Source organism: Bos taurus, chromosome 19 (genome assembly GCF_002263795.3).
Source record: "Bos taurus isolate L1 Dominette 01449 registration number 42190680 breed Hereford chromosome 19, ARS-UCD2.0, whole genome shotgun sequence".
Classification (NCBI taxonomy): domain Eukaryota; kingdom Metazoa; phylum Chordata; class Mammalia; order Artiodactyla; family Bovidae; genus Bos; species Bos taurus.
In genome coordinates this window covers 56,315,264-56,337,763 of record NC_037346.1, presented here as the reverse complement: position 1 = coordinate 56,337,763, position 22,500 = coordinate 56,315,264, and the positions used below count along the sequence as shown (strand labels likewise).

Here is a 22,500-nt window from a genome sequence, read left to right as displayed (position 1 = left end):
CCAAACCCATGCATACCCCTTGCAGTGGAAGTGCAAAGTCTTAACCACCAGGGAGGCCCCTAGATGAATCCTTTTTGGTGCTAGTAGCCACATGGCTTTGAAACATGCATCCCCTTTTAGGGCCACTCTTGAAAACTTAGTTCTTTTCAAGGAAAAAAGATATCAGTAAACATTTAGGATAGAGAACTTTGACCTCCTCTGCCTGCCCTCCCCGACTCCCTACCCTGGGCAAGAGTGGCAATCATTTCTGGGCAGAATTCCTTCAACAAATATTGAGGAGCTACTGTGTGTCACGAACTGGGCAGAGAGGAGTAAGACCTGCTCACAAAACCAAGGACTTAAGAATTCTTCACAGAGGTGAGGGCCTCAGAAGCCTTAATTCAGTTCAGTTCAGGCACTCAGTTGTGTCCAACTCTGCGACCCCATGGACTGCAGCACACCAGGCTTCCCTGTCCATCTCCCAATTCCTGGAGCTTACTCGAACATGTCCATTGAGTAGGTGATGCCATCCAACCATCTCATCCTCTGTCATCCCCTTCTCCTCCTACCTTCAATCTTTCTCAGCATCAGGGTCTTTTCCAAAGCCTTAGGAGGGGACAAGTAATGGAGGATGTGATGGCCCATCAGATTCCAAAACCCACACTTGGCTGATCCTGGGATTCCTCTAGAGAGGGTCTAGAGCAGTTCCTGACCAGTGTGGGGTAGAGCCCACTTCCGTCCTGTCCCTAGGTCTTTAGTGCTCTATCCAAACAGGAGCAGAGAAGCCCCCTGGCCACCTTGGGCTGAGATATACTTCCCCAGGTCGAATCAGCTCTCCTTAGAATGTGAAGGGCCTGGTGAGGGGCCTGGGGTCACTGCCCTGCAAGAAGCAGCCAAGGTCCCCAAGCCCCAGGTGTGTGCGTAGGGCTGGGGCTGATCACAGGCACCTGAGCCCACCAGGTGGGGGCTGCTCCCAGTGGGGCTGTGGCAAGCTGGAGTGTGGCAGTCACTTTGTCCTTGCGCAAGGCCCTTGCCCTCCAGAAACTCACAGCCTAAGCCGCTTCCATCCCCACATTTTCAAGCACGCTGGAGTCCAAGAGGGCCACCTTTCTCCCTGGTGCTCTGTCGCCTGACCCCTTCCTGAGAAACTCTGAGAAAGGACTAGATAGCAGGGCTTCAGCATTCTGGGCTCCCCACAACCCAGAAAGCCACCAAAGTGGTATTTCTGGGGTCGGATGGTGCTGCCCCGGGTGGGCCCCGCCACCTGGCAGGCTCAGCTCGGGACTGAGGAGCAGAGGATACCAGGCTCGCTAATTTCATCTTGGCCTCGCCGCGGGCATACAGGGTCATAGTTCCCCCACCAGGGATTCAATCGTGTCCCCTCCACTGGGAGCACAGAGTCTTAAGCACTGAACCACCAGGGAAGTCCTCACTGGGCTTTTGGGAAGAGCCGACCAGAAGGTAGTGTCAGAAGAGCCACAGAGGGGACACAAGGAGCAGACGCTCGCGTTTCCACGGCGTCCCTTGATGGTGGAGGGGCGGGGACTGCGGCCCATCGCCTAGCGCGGGGTCATCTGAAGGTGCTCCTACCCCGACAGTCCTCCACACAGGCCACCCCGGGCACCTCTGAGCTCCTAAGGGCCCTAGGGGCTCGCCTCAACACAACCGCAGGCTTCAGTTACCACTTCCATCAAGAGGCTGATCGCCGCCTGCAGGAGACAAAACGCTGGAAGCCGGCAGCGCAGGCACGCCGAGCTCAGCGACGGCCCCGCCCCTCGCCTCATGCCTCATCGCCCCGCCCCTTTCGCCCTCTGGGCGTGGCTAAGTGCCGCTTCCCCCGGAAGTCCGGAACGCAGCCGAATGTCCCGCCCAGCTGGGCGCTGGCCCTCCTTCGTACGTCTCCTGCTCCCCGAGTTAGGTGTTCAGTCCCATCTCCTACGAGGTCCTGAGTCCCCACCGCGCCTCCCACAGCCCAGTCTCAGCTGCAAGCTGCTGCAGAGCCTGGAGCCAGGAAAGGAACTCGTTTCCCCTCCCCGGCCCCGCGGAACCAGGTGGGGTCCTCGCCCCGCTCCCCAGCCTCGCCTTCCACACTCTCCCGCCCGCTCCCCGGGGCCCCTCGCCGCCCGCCCATGGCCCAGAAGCCGAAGGTAGACCCCCACGTCGGTCGGCTGGGGTACCTGCAGGCGCTGGTCACGGAATTCCAGCAGACGCAGAGCCAAGGTGAGTGCCTCGGGGTGGGGGGCAAGGGGGCCGGGCCGGAGTCCGGCCGCGACCGTCACTCCGGCCCTGGCGCCACTGCCCGCTTCTCCATCGCAGACGCCAAGGAGCAAGTGCTGGCCAACCTCGCCAACTTCGCCTATGACCCCGGTAACTACCAGTATCTGCGGCAACTGCAGGTCTTGGATTTATTCCTCGATTCGCTGTCGGAAGAGAATGAGACCCTGGTGGAGTTTGCTATTGGTAAGGATTAGGCGGTCTCCTAGGTGCGTGATGAGGTAACGAGTTAGAAGTGAGTTGTTGGGAAAGGGCTCTCTTAGGGCCTTACTTGGAGAAGGCAATGGCAAGCCACTACAGTACTCTTGCCTAGAAAATCCCACGGATGGAGGAGCCTGGTGGGCTACAGTCCATGGGGTCGCCACGAGTCGATCGCGACTGAGCGACTTCACTTTCACTTTTCACTTTCACGCAAAGGAGAAGGAAATGGCAACCCACTCCAGTGTTCTTGCCTGGAGAATCCCAGGGACGGCAGAGCCTGCTGGGCTGCTGTCTATGGGGTCGCACAGAGTCGGACACGACTGAAGCGACTTAGCAGCAGCAGCAGCAGGGCCTTACTTAGGCCGTCTCTCAGCAGCGAAGGCAGACTTTCGTAGTGTCTGTAATGCCTCCGCGGCCCACACAGCCTACAGGTTCACGGGTGGCTTGAGTCTGGCCTGGAACCCACCCCCAGGACCGTTTCTACTTGTCTACCTTCCCTCTCGGTTAGAGGTAAGATCATAAATGGGAATGGATTGAAGCCCCTTGGAGGGGGGAAAAAAAAAAAAGTTGAGCGCTCTTTTAAAACCTCTTTATCTTATGTTTCACCATCGAGAGAAATAGCTTTCACTCGGAAAGACTCATGGCACCTGTGGTTGTTCTGGTCTCAGACCTATTGAATTATTCACCCGACACGTGTTTGTTGGGCGGGTACTGTGTGAGCAAAGTATTGTTCTAAATGCTGGTGAGATGGCCACAAGTTGGGAAAAGATCTTTGCCCTCAGGGAATTTACATTCTAGCGGAGAGAGACACATGGTTGACACACAAAAAAGCTGAGGCGCTGAAGAAAACAGGCTGATGAAGAAGAGCAGGGGAAGGAAGGGACTACTTCTGGTTTGGCCCTGGCTGGAAGGCACAGGCCGGGCCAAGACCCCAGAGCAGGAGGAACCAGAAGGAAGGCTGATATGGCACCATTGTGGTGAGTGAAGCCCAGAGCGGTACTAAATGAGAGAGAAGGATTTAGTGTTGCTAAGTTAGAGAGCACCTCGCACCAGTTTACAGGGACTCAGATCTAGGCATTGGGCGGGAGTTTGGAGTTTATTCTGAGGGCAAACCAACACTCCTGGGACCTCCCTAGTGGTCCAAGAATTAGGACTTTGCTGTTCCTCTGTAGGGGCGGCGGGTTCCATCCCTGGTTAGGGAACTGAGATCCTGCAAAAAGCAAACAAAACCAACATTCTTTTTGCAGCATGTGTCTTTAAAAAAGAACATTTCTCTGCACAGTGAAAGGAGTCTTATCTTCATAGGGAATGAACTTAATAATTCCATTGTCACCAAATACCCAGTTAGGCAGACTTCTCTAATAGTTCCCAAGCGGACATTTTTTGTTGTTGTTCTGTATAAACCAGGATCCATGCTCTTAATCTGGTTGTTAAGTTCCTTAGATCTCAATCTCTCGCTCTCTTTTAAAATAAACTTTGTATTTTATAACAGTTTTAGAAAAATTGCGAAGGTAATACAGAGTTTCTATGTATGCACACCAAGTTTCCTTATTATTACCATCATACATTAGTATGTATGGTACACTTGTTACAATTAATAAGCCAATATCCACAGTCCTGTCTAACTCTTTGTAACCTCATGGGCTGTAGCCTGCCAGACTCCTCTGTCCATGGGATTTCCCAGACAAGAATACTGGAGTGGGTTGCCATTTCCTTCTCCAGGGGATCCTCCCGACCCAGGGATAGACAGATTCTTTACCACTGAGCCACCTGGGTACCCCTGTTATTAACTGAAGTCCATACTTTGTTCCGATTTCCTCAGTTTTTCCCTCATAACCTTTTACTGTTTCAGGATTCCATCCAAGATACTATGTTAGATTTAGGCTCCTTTGGGCTGTGCCGGTTTTAGACTTTTTCTTTTTGTGAATGACCTTGGCAGTGTTAAGGAGTACTGGTCAGGTATTTTGTAGGTTTTCCTTCAGTTGGGATTTACCTGACATTTTTCTCGTTATTAGACTGGGATATGGGTTTTGGGGAGGATGACCACAGAGGTAAATGGTAAAAGGCCATGATATATCTCCTCCAACTGAAGCTATTTTGGGAGGTGGAGGGGGGGGGTGCTTCCCATGCGGGATCTTAGTTCCCTGACCAAGGATCGAATCTGTGCCCCCCTGCAGTGGCAGTGCAGAGTGTTAACCACTGGACCACTAGGGTCTCGACTCTGCAGAAAACTTTGCTAAAAAGAGCAGTCAGCCAAGGCGAGTTTTTACAGGATCAGGAAGCACCTTTCCCAAGGCAGGAGCCCTCTGAGATCCCAGCCCACTGGGCTGGGGGCTCCCAGGGTGGGTGACCAAGCCCTGGACCCGGAGTCCACGGTCCCCACTTCACTTTGTAGCTGATCCTTGTGGATGAGTCCTATCTCTTCTGAGCTTCGTTTCTTCATCTGAGCCTTGCCTGCCTCGCAGGACTGCTGTGGGGAGCAGAGCTGTTGTGTCTGTGTGTCTGTGAAGGCACTTTGTCTAGAATCATTCGTATCCTTAATCACCAGTTTTCCTCTTCACAGCCGCTTTTTCCTTCTCTTTTTCTCCTCCTTCCTAAGGTCCCCAATCCCAGGAACAACAGCTTTCTTAGCACAGAATCCCTCCACGGGGTCCTCTGCAGATGAAATTTCTTTTTTATTCATTGTGCATAAATTGGAAGTCCCAGTGGTGCTTAGAAGCCTATTTTGTTACTCTCTTTGTTTCCTTCCCTGTTAATATCTGTGGCGCTACACTGTCAGTGGTTATCCTTCGCTGTGCTTTGTAGCTTTGAATCTTTTCTCTCTGGTGGCAGGTCTGAGATTGTGATCTCCATGAGGTCAGAGTGCTTTGCTTACGTTTGTCTTGAATGCTCAGACTTTTTGGTCTGGAAAGAGGGGATGAGGTGAGTGCACGCACGCAGAGTCCTGCCCCTGACTTGGGGCTGGTGCCCTGAGTGGGGCTGGTTCTGGAACAACTACTAGGTAAGATTGCCCACAGCCACGGTTTGGCAGAATCAAACCGAGTGTTGGTTTGTTGGCTCGGAAGAGATTGAGTTTGGTAGGAGCAGGGCTTTGGGGTCAGGCAGGCCTGGGTTCCAGTCCTCACTCAGCGACTTAACTCTGGGCACATGACTTCCCTTCTCCCATCGTCAGTCAGGTGGGCAGGATCAATACCTGCCTCACAGAGTTGTTGACAATTAAATGAGCTAAAGTGCCTGCAGCTGCATGGTCTGCTATCCAGACCCCTTTGAGGGTAAGCAGTTCCCTCATCTTCCAGAGACTGAAGTGGAATAGTGTCTCATGACCTATCTTTTCCAGGGATTTGTTCTTTCTGGAAAAGCATCACTGAGTGATAGAAAAAGGTATGAAAGTTGACCCCTAGCCTCACAGTGGGTGTCGGGGCGGTATTAGGAGGACGAACCCCTGGGCAATGGGCACTGGTTAGGCCAGAGCCACCCTTGTTTGGGTCGGGATGGGAAGTGGGTGGATTATCAGGAACCAGATACAAAGCCAGGATCTCAGTAAACACTCAAATGAGTGAAGGATTCCGAGCTCATGCCCCAGATTAAACCTCTGGCAGGCTTTGGCATCAATTTGAGAGTATTGGCCTGAAGCACCACTGGTTGATCCTCAGTCTTACCTGCTGTGTGTGCACACCTGCACCATTCTAGATGCTGTGTGGAGATGTAAACAAGCCAGGAGATAACTCTCTGCTTCCATGAAAACTGAATCCTAGGATATCACAGAATACTTGACAGTTGTTACCAAAACAGAGTTCAAGTAGGAGGCACCTCCCACAATTGAGCTTAAATCCTTTTTCCTGTGTTCTACTTCCTGCAATACTCGTAGCTGCCACCAGATGGTGGTGGTGTACTGAAAAAGACTGGTGGATGACTCCTGAGCCGCTCTCTGGAAAACAGTATCTAGTGTAATTGAAGGGAGGCATGCCCCCTGATCCAGCAGTTACATTCACAGAGCTAGGTCCAGGCACGTGTAGACACATAGGCAAAAATGTCACCAGCAGTATTGTCTGTAATAGCCCCAGCCTGCAAACAGTCAACATTGGGATGAATATCAGTATTGTGGATATTCATACTACTTAGCAAGGTAAATGAACAATCTGCACAGCTCCATGCAATTATCTTGCAAACATAATGTTAAGCACATGATGCTAGACACATAATAATATGTACAGCATGATTCCATTTCTATAAAGTCCAAAAAGGCAGAACTGAATTATAGTGTTTAGCGGGGAATGTGTGGTTAAAAAAAAATATTTGGAAGAAAGAGGAGAGTGAAAAAGTTGGCTTAAAACTCCACATTCAGAAAACTAAGATCATGGCATCTGGTCCCATCACTTCATGGGAAATAGATGGGGAAACAGTGGAAACAGTGTCAGACTTTATTTTTGGGGGCTCCAAAATCACTGCAGATGGTGACATTAAAAGATGCTTACTCCTTGGAAGGAAAGTTATGACCAACCTAGATAGCATATTGAAAAGCAGAGATATTACTTTGCCAACAAAGGTCCGTCTAGTCAAGGCTATGGTGTTTCCAGTGGTCATGTATGGATGTGAGAGTTGGACTGTGAAGAAGGCTGAGTGCCAAAGAATTGATGCTTTTGAACTGTGGTGTTGGAGAAGGCTCTTGAGAGTCCCTTGGACTGCAAGGAGATCCAACCAGTCCATTCTGAAGGAGATCAGCCCTGGGATTTCTTTGGAAGGAATGATGCTAAAGCTGAAACTCCAGTACTTTGGCCACCTCATGCGAAGAGTTGACTCATTGGAAAAGACTCTGATGCTGGGAGGGATTGGGGGCAGGAGGAGAAGGGGACGACAGAGGATGAGATGGCTGGATGGCATCACTGACTCGATGGACGTGAGTCTCAGTGAACTTCGGGAGTTGGTGATGGACAGGGAGGCCTGGCGTGCTGCGATTCATGGGGTCACAAAGAGTCGGACACGACTGAGCAACTGAACTGAACTGAGAACTCCCTGGTGGTCCAGTGGTTAGGACTCGGTGCTTTCACTCTCATGGCCTAGGTTCAATCCCTGATGGGAGAACTAAGATCCACAAGCCACACAGGAAATAAAAGGTCCTGTTTATTACAAGTCAGGAAGGGGTTCACCTCAGAGGGAGAGAATTCAATCAGGAGAGTGTGCAGAGGCGCTGGACGGCTGACTGTGCATCAGTCCTTTAGCTCAGTGCAGGTGACACGGGCACGTGCGTTCTCACTGTTCACCTCTGCCTGTGTGTGCCTGCCTTTCTCTGTGTGTGGGTTGCAGGTGTGCCCTGGGCCAGTCTCCGGGGCTGTAAACGGGGGCCTGCCTGGTCCACGTCTACTGGGTGCCAGAGAGGGGTCTTAACATTATCTAATCCTCTCTGCCCGTTTTACTGATGAAGAAGCTCAGTAGAAACGAACTTAGAGAAATGGAGTTGCTTGCTCGGCTCACTTGAATCTGCAGGGGCGGTCCCGGGATTTTTAGCTAGCTCCGCCCACCACAGAGCCCTGGCTGCATCCGCGGAACTCTGGGGTCCCCGGGGAACGTCCTTCTCTCATTGGCGCTTTGGGATCCTAGGATCACACATCTTTCAGCTGAAAACAAAACAAAACTCCCCAGCCCGCCACTAGTTACAGGAAAGCTGAAGTCGAGGTTCTCGTCCCATCACGCCCTCGCGCGCCACCTGGGAAGGCTGATCCGGGCCCCTCTGCCCTCCCCCCTTCCTCTCGGGTCTAGGCACAAGCAGGGTGTGTCTGTTTTATTAATGTATGTGAATATATAGTGCGTTCACCCGGTACGGAGTTCAAAAGGGCAGGTGGTGCACTGTAACAGTCTGTAGCCTTTTCTGGAGGCAGCCACTGTTGCCAGTTTCTTGTGTATCCTCCCAGAGATATTTGCAGGATTTATAAACAAATATGTGTGTGTTTGTATGTATACTGTGTATACATTGTGTGTCTCACACATGCCTGTAGTATACTATATCTGTATTCCGCTCCTCCCCGCCCCCTGCCTTTTTTTAAATTTATTTGGCTGTGCTGGGTCTTAGTCGTGGCATGTGGGATCTAGTTCCCTGACCAGGGATCCAGTATGGGCCCCCTGCATTGGGAGCTCTGAATCTTAACCACTGGACTACCAGTGAAGTCCCTTAAAAAAAAAAAAAAACAGGAAAAAAACTTAGCGCCACCTATTGGCACACGTTCGGTGTCAGCCCTTAAAGAGCTGCCTGATGAGCACTGCAGGATGTCCTGAGCCTGGCGGGACTGAGGTCTAGCGGGCGCCTGAGGATGGCCGGCTAGGTTGCTTCCATTTTGCTCTCGCAGGCAGTGCTGCTTATTTGTATATCATTTCTCACTTGCTGGAATGGCCCTGTGTAATAGACTTCTAGAATTGAAGTCTAGGTCAGAACCGCAAAAGGCCATGATTTTTTTTTTTAAATTTTTTTTTTAGATTATACCAAACAGATCACTCAAGTGAAAACTGTATCACCCTGTGTTTTTAGAGAAGTCTCACTACCATCCTGGTCGGTTCCCCTCTGTTCCCCTCTCGTGGAATCAGCAGATGTGAACATGTACATATGTGTATATTTGTCTGTTGCCTGCTTACACATAATAGTAGCTTTCTCTGTATGCTGTTCGCCCCTTGAGTGTCCATCCTGAAATGTAAGAGAGAACCATTCTCAAGATAACGTGTGTGTGAGAATCAGTCAGTTCAGTCGTTCAATTGTGTCCGATTCTTTTCGACCCCTTGGACTGCAGCATGCCAGGCCGCCCTGCCAACACCAACTCCCAGAGTTTACTCAAACTCATGTCCATTGAGTTGGTGATGCCATCCAACCATCTCATCCTCTGTCGTCCCCTTCTCCTCCTGCCTTCAATCTTTCCCAGCATCAGGGTCTTTTCAAATGAGTCAGTTCTTCACATCAGGTGGCCAAAGTATTGGAGTTTCAACTTCAGCATCAGTCCTTCCAGTGAGCACTCAGGACTGATTTTCTTTAAGATGCATGTGTGTGTATGCACGCTTAGTTGCTCAGTTGTGTCTGACTCTTTGTGTCCCCATGGACTGTAACTCTCCAGGCTCCTTTGTCCCTGGGATTCTCCAGGCAAGAATACTAAGTGGGTTGCCATTCCCTTCTCCAGGGGATCTTCCCAACCCAGGGATTGAACCCAGGTCTCTCCTATTGCAGGCAGATTCTTTACCATCTGTGCCACCAGGGAAGACCAACTCAAGATATCGGGTTGGCCAAAAAGTTCATTTGGGTTTTTCCACAAGATGTTATGGAAAACATGGGACTTCCCTGTGGTCCAGTGGCTAAGACTCTGAGCTCCCAAATGCAGGGTACCAGGGTTCGATCCCTGGTTGGGGAACTAGATTCCACATGCTACCAACTAAAGAACTAAAGCTCTCACATGATGCAGCTGTAGAACTGAAGATCCCACATGCCACAACTAAGCCCAGGCAGAGCTAAAAAGAAAAAGATGTTATGGAAAAATAACATGTTATGAACGTTTTGACCAACCCAATACTAAAGTTAAACCCTGAAACAAATAGTCCCCAATGAAGATTTTGACCTGGGATTGACTGCGGCCAGCCCTGTGCCCTGGGGCGGGCAGGTGCTCAGACACAACCTCTCCAGCCAGTGTCTCCAAGGACTCGCCTAGCCCTCCAGGGCTCCAGGTGCAGGCTCAGCACTCGTCAGCACGCCCTTCCTCGATCTCCAGGACAGTCCTTAGGCCCTCCTGTCCCTCCCAGCACCGATGCCCTGCTTGCTGTGTGACTTGAGATCCCCTGCCTGACCTCTCTGAGCTGCCAGCTTTCTCCTCCCAGGTGGCACCTGGGGATTCTCCTTTGCCTCTCCCGGGGCTTTCTGGGGCTCCCGTCTGGACGGGCCCTGCCTTTACCCCTTGTTCTCTTTCTCTCTGCCTTGCCTGGTTTGTCCAAAACACGTTCACCCACCAGTCAGAACTTGTTTTCCTTTTTGCGTGGTCACCAGTCTTTAATCTGCAGCGGGATCAGCAGACAGTGAAGCGCACGATTTACGTGTCAGGTTGATGATTTTTTTTTTTTTTTGGCTGCACTGCACGGCATGGGGGATCTTAGTTCCCCAACCAGGGATTGAGACCCGAGACCCCTGCCGTGAAAGTGTGGATTCTTAACCAGTGGACCACAGGGAAGTCCCAGATTGATGATTTTTCAAGTTCATTAAAGTGTACGTACATGTATGTAACCAGCACTTAAATCAAGATACAGAATATTACCGTCTCCCTGAAAGGATCCCTCATACCCTCTGCCGGTTAGTGTCTTCCACCCTGAGGTAACCACTGTTCTAACCTTTAGCCCCATGGATTCGTTTTGCCTGTTCTTGAACTTCATGTAAGTGGACTGGTTCAGGCTTCTTTGAGTTGAGTCCCTGGTTTTTTTCACTCAACATAATGTTTCTGAGGTCCATGTAAATTGTTGCAGTATCAGTAGCTCCTGTCTTTGTATGAATAGGCCACAAGTTGTTCCTCCAGTCATCCACTGGTGGAGCTTTGAGTTATTTCTTTAGAGCCTTTATGAGTAAAGCTGTTATGATAATTTTAAAGATTTTATTTATTTGTGGCTGTGCTGGATCTTCGTTGCTCCCCGGGCTTTTCTCTAGTTGCGATGAGCAGGGACTACTCTCTACTTGCCGTGCGAGAGCTTCTCATTGCAGTGGCTTCTTTGGTTGCAGAGCTCCAGGCATGCAGGCTTCGGTAGTTGCAGCTCGAGGGCTCAGTAGTTCCAGCTTCGTGCTCCAGAGCACAGGCTCGGTAGCTGTGGCACATGGGCTTATTTGCCCCCCAGCGTGTGGAATCTTCCCAGATCAGGACTGAACCCGTGTCTTCTGCATTGGCAGGAGGATTCTTTACCACTGAGCCATGAGGGAAGCCTGTCATGATCATTTTTATACAAGTTTTCTTGTATACATCAGATACTCATTTGTCTCAGGTAGATTTCTTATAGTATATGTATGTACTCTTTTTTTCTCAGATCTGGGTAGAAGTGGAATTGCTGAGTCACAGGGTAGATGTATGGGCTTCGAGGGTAGCGCAGTGGTAAGGAATCTGCCTGCCAGTGCAGGAGATGCAGGAGTTGTGGGTTTGACCCCTGGGTCAGGAAGATCCCCTGGAGGAGGAAATGGCAACCCACTCCAGTATTCTTGCCTGGAAAATTCCATGGACAGAAGAGCCTGGTGGGCTACAGCCCATGGGGTCGCAAAGAGTCAGATACAACTGAGTTTGCGTGTGCATTCATGTACATACACACACACACACCCACACACACGGTAGATGTGTGTTCAACTGTATTAGAAGCTACCAGATAGTTTTCCAGTGTAATTACGACGTGTAGACTCCTCACCACCAGCGCACGAGAGTTCCAGTAGCTCTGCCAGCACTTACTATTGTCAGTCTTTTTTTGTTTTCCGTTATGACAGGTGTATAGGGGCCTCTTGCTGTGGTTTTAATTTTCATTTCTCTGATAAGGAATGTTGGGCACATTTTCATATATTGGCTCTTTTGTGCAGTTTGTCTAAGTCTTTTGCTCATTATTTTTTTTTATTGTGTTGTTCATGTTTTACTGATATGAAGGAGTTCTTTAAATATCCTGGATATGAGTTCTCTGTCAGAATCTATGAATATTTTCTTCTTTTGCTTTTTTCCTTTTTTTCCCCCTTGTTTGGTATGAAGAGAAGAAGCGAAGTGAGGAGAGGGCCCCTGGGGAGGGGGACTGATTAGGGTGGTCGAGGAAAGCTCTGAGAAGAGGGAACATCTTGTTGGACCTTTATTTTTTTGGCTGGACTGCATGGTTCTCAGGGTCTCAGTTCCCCGAGCGGGATTAAACCTGGGCCCACAGCAGTGAGGCCACAGAGTCCTGAGCACTGGACGGTCAGGGAATTCCCTGGACTTTTTTCTTTTTTTTTAATTGCAATTTTATGACACATTTGGTGTCCTTTTTTCCTCCTTAACCTTATATAGCAAGCATTTTCCCACATTACACTTTTAAATGTGATTTTTAGAACGGTATAATGTTTCATCATATGGATGTACCCTACTTTCTTTAACCAGTTTGCTGTCATTGGGCCTTCTTTAGGAAGCTTCCAGGCTTCATGTTGCTCTTTTTCTACAGCCCTCCTTAGTTCTTCACGGCCAGTGCGCAGAGGTGGGCTCGGAGGAAAATTCAGAGCGGCTGCAGCTTCTCTTCCACTCTTTGGGGGTCTTTTGGCTCCTTCTCGGGCGCTCCTGCTCAGCCTTCTTATCCCTGAAGCCCTTCTCTTTCCAGGCTTTCGCTGCTCTTTTTCATCTTCCACGGTCGCTGCCAGCAAGGCCAAGGGGCTTAAAGAGCTCCCTGCCTGGGGTGGGACCCGGCAGCCGGTGAGCGCTGGCAGCCCTCGATCCATCCCTGGAGGCTTCCCAGGCCTGTAAACGGGGAGCAGGTGGGGCTGGCTGTTGGGAGACCGCCTCCCGCGCCCATTCTCCTGCAGATGCCCTCTGATTATCCCGAGTGGCAGAGCCCTGCCCAGGCACACCTGGGCGCGATGATGACTCACCAGCCCAAGAGTGACTCGGCTTTTCACCGTATCACCTTTGAGGGCAGAGATAAGTCCCGTCCCCCACGCCAGAGCTGAGTTCGCAGTGTGGGTAGGAGGCTGCAGCTCCACTCGGAGCTCAGAAGAGATGGTGCCAGTGTGTGCGAGAAGCCGGGGTCCTGCCGGGGCGTTTCCACTTGTCCCCGTGCCTGGCTGAGCCTGGTCTCCACCCATGGTAGGATTAGTTGTTCTCGTAGCTTCTACAGGGACACCCTTTATCCTGGGAGTGGCAGCGGGCTCCCCGTTTTCTGAGACTTTGAGCAAGTTACTCAGTGGCCTCAGCTTCTTTCTTGCAAGTGGGCGTGGTGGTGACTCTTGCTCTGTGGGGTTCAGTCACGTGCCCAGCATGTTTGTGCCCAGCAAGAAGGCACAGTTGCAGCCCCTGAGATTCAGAGGTGAGTGACTGCCGTGTGGGGCCCAGTGATGGGGACAGGCCGCAAGTAAGGAGGGTGGTGGGAAGGTAGGCCCAAAGCTGTGCTAAGGGCTCCACTGGAGTGACCTGAGAGGTGGGGAGGGACCCTGCATCAGCGCCTCCCCTTCTGGGGCTGCCCCTCAGAGGTCCCCTGTCGGTGAGACCCCAGAACTGCAGATGTCCCAGGTGGGCAGGGTCTCTGGGAGCCATCCCGTCCAGCCTCCCGACCATCTGCAGTGCAGCTGTTTTCTGCTGCTCACCGCTTTACAGTCCTTCTAACAAATGTTTGTAGAGCGCACCCTGGACCAGGCACCCCGGACGTGATGGGAATAAGACACCCTGGGTCTTGACCTCTGGGAGTGTATCCTTCTAGTGGGGCTCAGCAGTCAGCAAGCAAGAAAAAGCCATGGTGATCCCTCAGAAGTTCTAAGCATGGGAAGAAAATGAAACAAGGTGATGAGGGAAGTGCCTGGACGGGACAGGGTGTGGCTTATGTGGTGGTCCAGGAAAACCTCACTATCCAGGGAGCAGTGACGTGCTGGTTACCAGCAAGTGCGTGTCAGGACTTCCCTGGTGGTCCAGTGGCTAGAGCTTCCACTGCATGGGGGGCACGGTTCAATTTCTGCTTAGGCATTTAAGATCCTGCATGCCACATGGCATGGCCAATGAAAGAAAAAAGAACAGAAAAAAAAAAAAAAATAAGTTGGCAACATGTGAAGATCCTAGAAGGGAGTGTGAACTTTATTCCAGGTGCAGTGGGAAGTTCCTGAAGGTTGAGTGGATGGAACCTTTATAAGCTTCCCTTCAGCGGGACCCAGACTGACCCAGGTGCTGCTCAGGAGCAGGTGGCTGAGCCTGGAGGAGGGAGGAGGTCTTTGCCAGCCCTGCCCCCCACCTCGCTGCACCTGTCCCCTCTTGCTGGGAAAGACGTCCCGGTTGGGTTTGAGGCTGGTTGGGTTTGAGGCTGCGAGAAGCCATAGCCTCTGCCAGTTTCCAGAGACGCAGGGGAAGTGGTTGGGCTGTCAGTCACTCCTCATTGGCTGCGCGGAGCTGGGCGGCCGTGTTATGCAAATGAGCTAGAAGCTGGTCTTCTGTTTGGAGTAGGAACCCAAGGGTGGGGGAGCCCTGACGGCAGGAAGCTCACCCAGGAGCCACAGGAAGTCAGCTTCCCACACCCAGGGCTCTGGGCTGGCCGGAGAGTACAAGGTCAGGCCACACTACGTGAGCGGTGGTGTGTTCTTCGATCCAGAACCACAGGTCTCTTCACTCTGTCCTTTTCTTTTATCCCCCAGAATCCTAGCAACAGTGATGGGTTAGGGCCTCTTAATTATGTTGTATCCATAAAATGGTAAAAGGGTGGACTGCGTGGGTGTTAAATGATTGTAGATTTATTGGCGTGGAGAGGTGTTCACAGGAAAACAGGATCACATTGTTATCAAGTATATGGAGTCACATATTTAAATATTGTGGGATGAAAAGCAAATATTAAATGGGTGGTAGGATTGAGGTGGTTTATACTTTGCCTTCTTGACAGTTTTATTGCGGTATAACTGACATGTGATAAACTTTACATAGGGGGCAACTTGATACGTTTTGATGCATGTACACCTGTGAAACAATCACCTTACATATGTGTGCGTATATGTGTGTGCATATGTGTGTGTGCGCATATATGTATTGTGGTCATGCCGCACATCTTGTAGGATCTTAGTTTCCCGGCCAGGATCCCCAGGCCCTCAGCAGGGAACGTGTGGAGCCCTGACCCTGGACCACCAGGGAGTTCCCAGGAAAGCATTGAAGTGGCCGAACCGAGAGGGACAAGGCTCAGTGTCCACCTCCAGAAGGCTGGGCCTTGGCAGGCAGGCCTGTCTGAAACCTTGAAAGGGAGGGCCGGAGATCCGGTGGGCTTCCGGTCCCTTGTCCCCAGGCCAGCTTCTCAGGGGCCCTGCCCTTCCCTGGGACTTGGGGAGGAGAGGGCAGAGGAGGCCCATAGCTGAGGCCTCAGAGTCCGCTTGCTCTTCCCCAGGCGGCCTCTGCAACCTGTGCGCCGACAGGGCCAACAGGGAACACATCCTGCAGGCGGGGGGCGTCCCCCTCATCGTCAACTGCCTGTCCAGCCCCAGCGAGGAGACCGTGCTGTCCGCCGTGACCGCGCTCATGGGCCTGGGCTCGCCTGGCGCGCGCCCCCACCCCGAGCTGACAGCCCGGCCCGTGGTCCAGTGCATGCTGCGCTTCTCCCTGTCAGCCAGCGCCCGGCTCCGAAACCTGGCCCAGATCTTCCTGGAAGACTTCTGCTCCCCCAGCCAGGTGGCCGAGGCCCGCAGCTGGCGAGCGGATGCCGCCCTGGGGATCCCCCTGCCGAGGACGGAGGGCCCCCAGCAGCCCTGACCCGCTGCCCGCTGGACAAGGCTGAAACCCTGGTAGGGGCTCAGGGAGAGGCGGCGCCCTCTCCGCTAACGGCGCGCGCTCGGCCCATTTCAAGGTGCGTTTTCTCGGCATGGCAGGTATTTGCACTGTGATGAAAGGCCCCAGACGAGTGAGGAAGCCAGGTCTTGAGACGCGTGGACGGGGAAGTTGAAGATGCTGCCATTTTCACGGGCCACTGCTCTCAACCTCGTTGAGAGGCCCTAGTGCTGGCCCACCCCCCACCCCCGCCGGGTCTCACCCTCGCGGAGGAAGCAGCGTGGTCCCTGGACTCGGAGGCTTCGCAGAAGGTGTTTCTCTTGAGGAACAGCTGGGCTTGGAGCTTAGGACAGTTGTCTGAGCTTGAGGAAGGAAGCATTCTCCCCTAACAGAGGTGTCTGGAGTCATTTTGAGACGCAGAAATGAGAAGCCTTGCTGTTCAAAGTATATTGCGGCTCCGGGAAGCTGAGGGCGGTGTTGTGCCCCTGTCTGTGGAGGCTGGGTACCTGCCCCACAAGCTCTCCAAGCCGGGCGTTTGGCCTGGCGGATGCTGGCCCTGAGAACTCTCTGGCTTAAATGTTGATCTGTACAGACCTGTCAGCCAGACACCACGGTAGGGCGCCTCAAAGACCAGAGCGTGCCCCATGCTGTTGAGAGTCCAGCCCAGTGACTGTTACCGTGTCCGTGAGGGTGATGACATGTCAGAAGACAGGCGCAGACTCTTCGAGCGGTGTCTCCTCCCCTCCCCACCCGGCAGTCCCTGCTTGGAAGCCCTGGCCCACCTTCTCTGCCATCAGGGTTAGTGAGGGGGGTGCTATGCCTGGAAGCACGTCTGGGGCTCAGGCGGGCCTAGGGGATGCAAGAGGGCTGCTGAAGGGAGAGGGGACCAGCTGCTGACATACAGTGCAGGGCTCAGAGTCCAGTGTACACCGCTCAGCATGGGGGAAGGGGTGTGGGTCCCTGTGGAAAGCTGGGGTTCGGGAGCAGGGGAAGGTCCTGGCCCCCCTTAAGGTTGACCTCTTACATGACCAAGGAATGGCGGCTCCGAGAGGAACGGTGTCCAGGTGGACGTGGAGGTGGGCGGATTATGGGATTTATGGACTAGAGCCCAGAGGGAGGGAGGTGAAGGCCTCCTCATCGGCCTGTATTCCCGCCCCCCGCCCCCCGGAGAGTCCCGACTCTTCCCTTTCCCAAATAAAAGGCCTTAAGAGAGCAGCGAGCCAAAGCGTTTTATTTAAAAGGTGTGTGTTCTCCCAGCGCGTTTCCGGCCGGCGCGGTGCTGAGGGGTCACCGCCGCCGGGCTGCACGGGGACTCGGTTCTGCCCGTCTTTCCTGCCCGTCTGCCTCGCCCTCCTCCGGCCTCACTGCTGGGGCAACCCCAGGCCGTCGGGGTCCGGCGGCAGGGCTCGCCGCTTGCTGTCTATAATCTCCCTCCAGTTGTCGCTCCAGGAGCGCAGCCGTCTCCGAGGCGGGGGCAGGGCCAGGTGCTGGTTGTGGCAGCAGGTGAACAGGATGTGCTCCCAGCTGGGGGTCTCCTCGTGGCCTGGGCGGGGAGGCAGAGAACCCGAAGTCCCTAATCTGGTTATCTGTACTCCCTCCCGCTAATCCCAGCAGGCCAGATGTCTGGAGACTGCTAAGGAAAAAGGCTCCCCACCTTGAATGACCTCCTTGTCATCAATGAGTAGGTCCCCCGAGATCACTGTCTTGTCGCTCGTCAAGATAATGCGCTCCACAAACTGGGGTCCCAGGTGCTTCTCCACCCAGTGGTACTGTGAGGTGGGCACAGGGTCAGTAGGGCAAGATGGGCCCCTGAACTCAGGGCCAGTAGGTGTGAGGGAGGGTCTACAGCTTATGAGATACTCCCTCCACTCCCCCCCACCCCCCAACTTTCTGTGTTTCTGCTGGTTTTTTTTTTTTTTTTTTTTTGGGCTAGGCCATGCAGCATGCGGGATCTCAGTTGCCCGACCAGGGATTGAACCCGTGCCCCCCTGCCTTGGCAGCACAGAGTCTTAACCTCTGGACTGCCAGGGAAGTCCCCCGATGGTTTCTTTTTAAAAAAATCATAATTTAGGAAGCTAAGGATGCCCGTGGAGCGCTGGGGCAGCAGCACCTTCTCCTGCACACAGTGGTCGTACTTCATCAGAGGGCTTGTGCAGATGAAGACCTGGGTGCTGCTGGGAGGGGGCACGATTAGACGGGGTGGTGCCCGCCCCTGCCCCCCAGCCCCCACTCCCTCGCCGCCCTTCCTCACTCCTGCATGTCATTCATCTCCCGCATGGCTTCCAAGGCTCCAGGGATGGGCTCCAAGTCTAGGAAAAAGCCTGGGGCTTCATACACACTGGCCACTTTGTCCTGAAAGATACAGCGTTCCCGTCCTGGCTCTGCTCCAGACCTCAACCCCTCCCCCCTACACACACACCTCCCCCGCACACACACAGCGAGGGCTCACAGGTGAGGTTCCTGGGGGGCTTTGGTCCCCAAATCAGAGTCCCGGGTGGAGGATTTTGTTTAGCAGTAAGGAAACAACCCCAACCCCCAGACTGTCTAGTCCCAAGTGAAGTGTGGATTCTGAAGTGAGAGCTTTGTTCATTTTAAACAGGAAGATGTCTGGACATGGAGCAGAGACAGTACTGACCCAGGGGAGAGGCCCCCCGTCCTCGGATGTCCTGTGGGGTCCGGGTTCCCCGCTCCCCTCGCGCCGCACCCCTCCTATCCACCCTCCCCCTACCGCCAGGTCGGGGCGCAGCGCCCGGTACTGCTCGTTCGCGAAGAAGCCGCGGCGCTCCTCCAGCGGCACGTGCAGCTCCCCGGGGAACCGCTGGAGGAAGCCCCGCAGCAGGCCGGCCTCGAAGTCCGCCAGCACGCCGTCCATGTCCACCAGCACCCGCACGGGCCGCGCGCGCCCCGCCGGCGTCCTCATCGCCAGCGCCGCGAGGCAGGGGACCCGGGCGAAACGCGGAACCGGCCCCGGGAGCGCGCGGAGCCAGGCGCGGGGATGACCGCTTCCGGAGCCGCGGCGAGCGGGGCGGGGCCAGGCCGATTTGCATGGGCGCCCGGGTGCCCCGCCCGCCCGCCCGCCGGAGCCCGGGCCTTCCCCAGCGCTCCCGACCGGGCGTGGCGGTGCCCGAGCCACGCCTCTGGTCTGAGGGTGCGCCTGCGTGGACATCAGACGCTCTCCCTCACCCCAAACGTTACTGGGCCAGACCTTCCGGGGGTCCCCTGGACTGTCCAGAATACTGGGGAGCGTCGTCTTAAACCTGTGGGCCGGCTCCAGCTTTCTCAGAACCCACACCTGCTCACCCCGCGGGGACAGGAGGAGAGCTTCCTCCCGCTGCGCCAAGGCAGCACCAACCCAAGGCTCGAAACTCGGGGACTCCCAGTAGCTGAAGTGAGTGAATCTGAAGACAACGGGCTCTTGGGACAGCTCCTCAGAGATGAATTCACAAACCAGAGTTGGCTTGAAACATGGGAGCATCTACTTCAAACCTGTTCTACCTGGAAGAGGTGACTTTCCATCAGGCTCAGGTAATCGGGACCATCCTTTCTGTGGAATTGATTTTTCTCTAGAATTCTCCTGTTATATCCTCCTCTGAGAAAATGCTGGTCACTGCTAACTTTTGTTGACTCAGTTTTTTGTAGATTTCATGTAATTTATTTCCTGAATTCATGTAAATATGCTGTGCTTACTCACTCAGTCGAGTCCAACTCTGCGACCCTATCGACTGTAGCCCGCCAGGCTCTTCTGTCCATGGGGTTTTCTGGGCAAGAATACTGGAGTGAGTTGCCATGTCCTCCTCCAGGACATCTTCCCAAACCAGGATCAAACCAAGGTCTCCCGCATTGCAGGCGGATTCTTCACCATCTGAGCCACCAGGGAAGCTCACATGTAAATATATTTACTACAAACTAGATTCAGATTTGAGTGACTGACCCATCTTCCTGTCGCTCCCCACCTGAATATCCCTCCCCTTCCTGATGCTTCTGTTCCATTGGGTCTGAACACCCCAGCACTTCTAAATGGAACAGAAGCATCAGGAAGGGAAGCCTGGTGATCTAATTTTAAAACGCTTAAGAAGTAGACCGCTGCTGCTGCTGCTGCTAAGTCGCATCAGCCATGTCCGACACTTAGCAACCCCAGGACTGCAGCCCACCAGACTCCTCTGTCCGTGGGAGGCAAGAGTACTGGAGTGGGGTGCCATTGCCTTCTCTGAAGACTAGGTATTAGCAATAAATACCAAGCCACTTAAGTCACATAACTGTGTAAAAAACCGAGACTGTCATCAAAATGCGGACTCTTCTGCCATCATCATTTTAAGTTCAACTTCACTTTCTAAACCATAAGCTTTCTAAGGGGAAAAATTCAACACATGTTTATGAAGAATTTTAAAAACCTGTATTAGTACCAAAATGACTGGCAGAACTCCTTCACAACACTTTTGGACTAGGCACTTAGCTTCATAGCATAGAGAACTAAAGCCAAGTTACAGTCATGACAAATCAGGGAGCTGTCTTTCCCAGAGAGAGAAGGGTGCAGGTTTCCTGCCTCTTTAGTTCGAACAGAAACCTTCACTCAGGTTATTTGTAGGATTAATCTGTTTTAGTGAAACTAGAAAAATCGTATAGCACAGCTGCTCGTTTTGCAAAATAATAAGGAAGAAAAACACCCCCACAACCTATGATAACCCTTTTTCTTCCCAAAGAGATGCTTATTAAGTCAAATGAGCTGGTGGTTACACACCAGGCTTAAGTCATTTCAACTATGGTCAGGGGTGGTTAAAGGTGACCAGTTTCATAAGTCTTTTTTTTTTTTTTTTTAACTTTTTGGGCACGCCCCTAGGATCTTAGTTCCCCAACCAGTGCCCCCTTGAAAGCACGGAGTCTTAGCCACTGGGCCACCAAGGAAGTACCCAAAACTCTTAAAGTTAGGAATCGAGCTTCCAAATGACAAGCCCAAGGAACACTGCCGATGAGGCACAGGTACACCGAGAAAGCCATCGGACAGCGCCCGGTTTGGACATTTAATACCTCGATCTGGAACCTTCTCCCTAGAACCCAGTGTGCCTTCTCCAGTCTCCTGTCTCCTGTATCACTTGACAGGACTCAGATGACCTTGTCCCCTTCTGGCTACATGACCCTTTTCTTTGGAGCCCTCTTCTTTGATCACCCACCATTGAGAGGCATCCTGTAGCATGAGAGAACTTAAAATGTTATCACCCAGCAAAGGAGGATAAGTGGTAGAAGAGTCCAAAGTGTACTGGCTAATAATTGTTCTGGAAGCCAGGTATCTGTATTATTCCTGTCTTTTACTACCAGATGTTACTTAATGTTCATTTTGGCATTCTGAACTCACGCTGACTTTAAACCTGTTTTCTTTAGAGAGAAGCCCACTTCTCTCTAGGCCTTCCTTACGTCTGTTTTAATTCCAAGGGCTCATCAAATCATTGGCTAGCAGGATTGTTAGTAACAAAGAAAAAAAGCAACTAAGCAGGTAGAATTGCGGAAACAATCTCAAAAAGATGACACAGGACACAGTGTTTCAAAATTTGTACATCGTTTACTTTAAGCAACAGTCCAGGATTGTGAAGTACAACACACATTTTAAGGATGAGACTTTCGTTTCATGGTCAAGCACCAGCATCATGCACACAGCTTCAAGTTATCTAAGAAGAGCACTGCCCCCAGCGGGTCCCTGCCCCATGAAGACCCCGCCCCTGCTTCACCACCTGGAATTCATCAGTCTGAGTGAACATCAAGCCTTCCTCTGCGTGGGAGCAGCAGGCTTTGCTCAGCCAGTCATGTTAAGTATCTGGCTTAAATATATCTTAAGGTTCAGAAATAAAAGGCAATTTTTTGTTTTACTTTTTTTTGCTTTGCAGGCGGCAAGGCATAGGGCACAGGCCTTTTATCGCTCCGTATGGCACAGGAAGATGCTTTTTAGCAAAGGGCACTGACAAGTTAGGGCAACACCAGGTAGGTTTCGGCATCAAGACAACTTTGTTTGGGGGCCTGAAGGGACAGCGCCTGTGGACTGTTCACTGGTCTGTCCGATCCAGGCTTGGTAAACCCAAGTAAAGCTGACCAAAAAAAGGGTTTTAAAAACCTCAGTACAAAAGATCCTCTAACACATCTGAACCAAATGGTTTGTTCTTAAAAACACGGTACTAAGTGTCACAAAGCTTTCCCTCCAATCTACTACTAGAAAACACTCATGCCAAGGCCTACAGACCCAGAGGAATCAGGACAGACAGAGAACCTGTTCTTCCAAAAAATAAAAATAAAATAAAAAGACAGCAGTACATAAAGTGCTTCTTTTTTAATGAAACAAATCCAAAAGATGTACAGTCAGGCTCAAGTTGTGCAGTTCACAAGCATGGAAAAAACAAAGGAACAGAACGACAGAGTTCGGGGCAGACGGAGCTAACCCAGGACGAGGCTGGACTTGCCGCCAGGGGGGTTTCTCCGGGATGGCACAGGTGCCGGCGCCACTGGGCTGGGCACAGGGGCGGCGGGCACAGGCTTCTCCTCGCTCTGCCCCAGGCTGGCCTGCAAGTCTGTGTCCACATTTTCTAGGAAAACAGAATGAAATTAAAACTAATAACTATTC

At 52.4% G+C, this 22,500-nt stretch overlaps 3 protein-coding genes across 11 annotated transcripts in view; 1 reads left to right on the top strand and 2 right to left on the bottom strand.

Moving 5' to 3' along the window:
- The first annotated feature begins 1,872 nt into the window (after positions 1–1,872).
- ARMC7 (armadillo repeat containing 7) lies at positions 1,873–17,108 on the top strand. 5 transcript variants are annotated; one of them, XM_005221258.5, is made up of 4 exons: positions 1,873–2,199; positions 2,296–2,439; positions 15,520–15,913; positions 15,998–16,086. In XM_005221258.5, the coding sequence occupies exons 1-3, from the start codon at positions 2,109–2,111 to the stop codon at positions 15,879–15,881; spliced, it is 597 nt and encodes a 198-aa protein (XP_005221315.1). In that variant the 5' UTR covers positions 1,873–2,108; the 3' UTR covers positions 15,882–15,913; positions 15,998–16,086. The 5 variants fall into 5 exon arrangements, with proteins under 5 accessions (XP_005221315.1, XP_015314468.1, XP_024836148.1 ...); XM_015458982.3 differs by lacking the exon at positions 15,520–15,913 and having other exon boundaries at positions 15,998–17,108; XM_024980380.2 differs by lacking the exon at positions 15,998–16,086 and having other exon boundaries at positions 2,296–2,462; positions 15,520–15,595.
- On the bottom strand, positions 17,106–21,440 carry NT5C (5', 3'-nucleotidase, cytosolic). Of its 5 annotated transcripts, none has more exons than XM_010816560.4 (5): positions 18,625–19,800; positions 18,148–18,248; positions 17,911–18,070; positions 17,551–17,665; positions 17,106–17,439 (listed from the first exon to the last, which is right to left on the bottom strand). In XM_010816560.4, exons 1-5 carry the CDS (start codon positions 19,369–19,371, stop codon positions 17,258–17,260), a joined length of 1,305 nt encoding a protein of 434 aa, XP_010814862.1. In that variant the 5' UTR covers positions 19,372–19,800; the 3' UTR covers positions 17,106–17,257.
- JPT1 (Jupiter microtubule associated homolog 1) overlaps positions 21,431–22,500 on the bottom strand; it is a 14,340-nt gene continuing 13,270 nt past the window's right edge. The window contains exon 5 of the mRNA NM_001034734.2: positions 21,431–22,462. Coding sequence (NP_001029906.1) covers positions 22,314–22,462 — 149 coding nt within the window. The 3' untranslated portion in view covers positions 21,431–22,313. The remainder of the gene's footprint in view (positions 22,463–22,500) is intronic.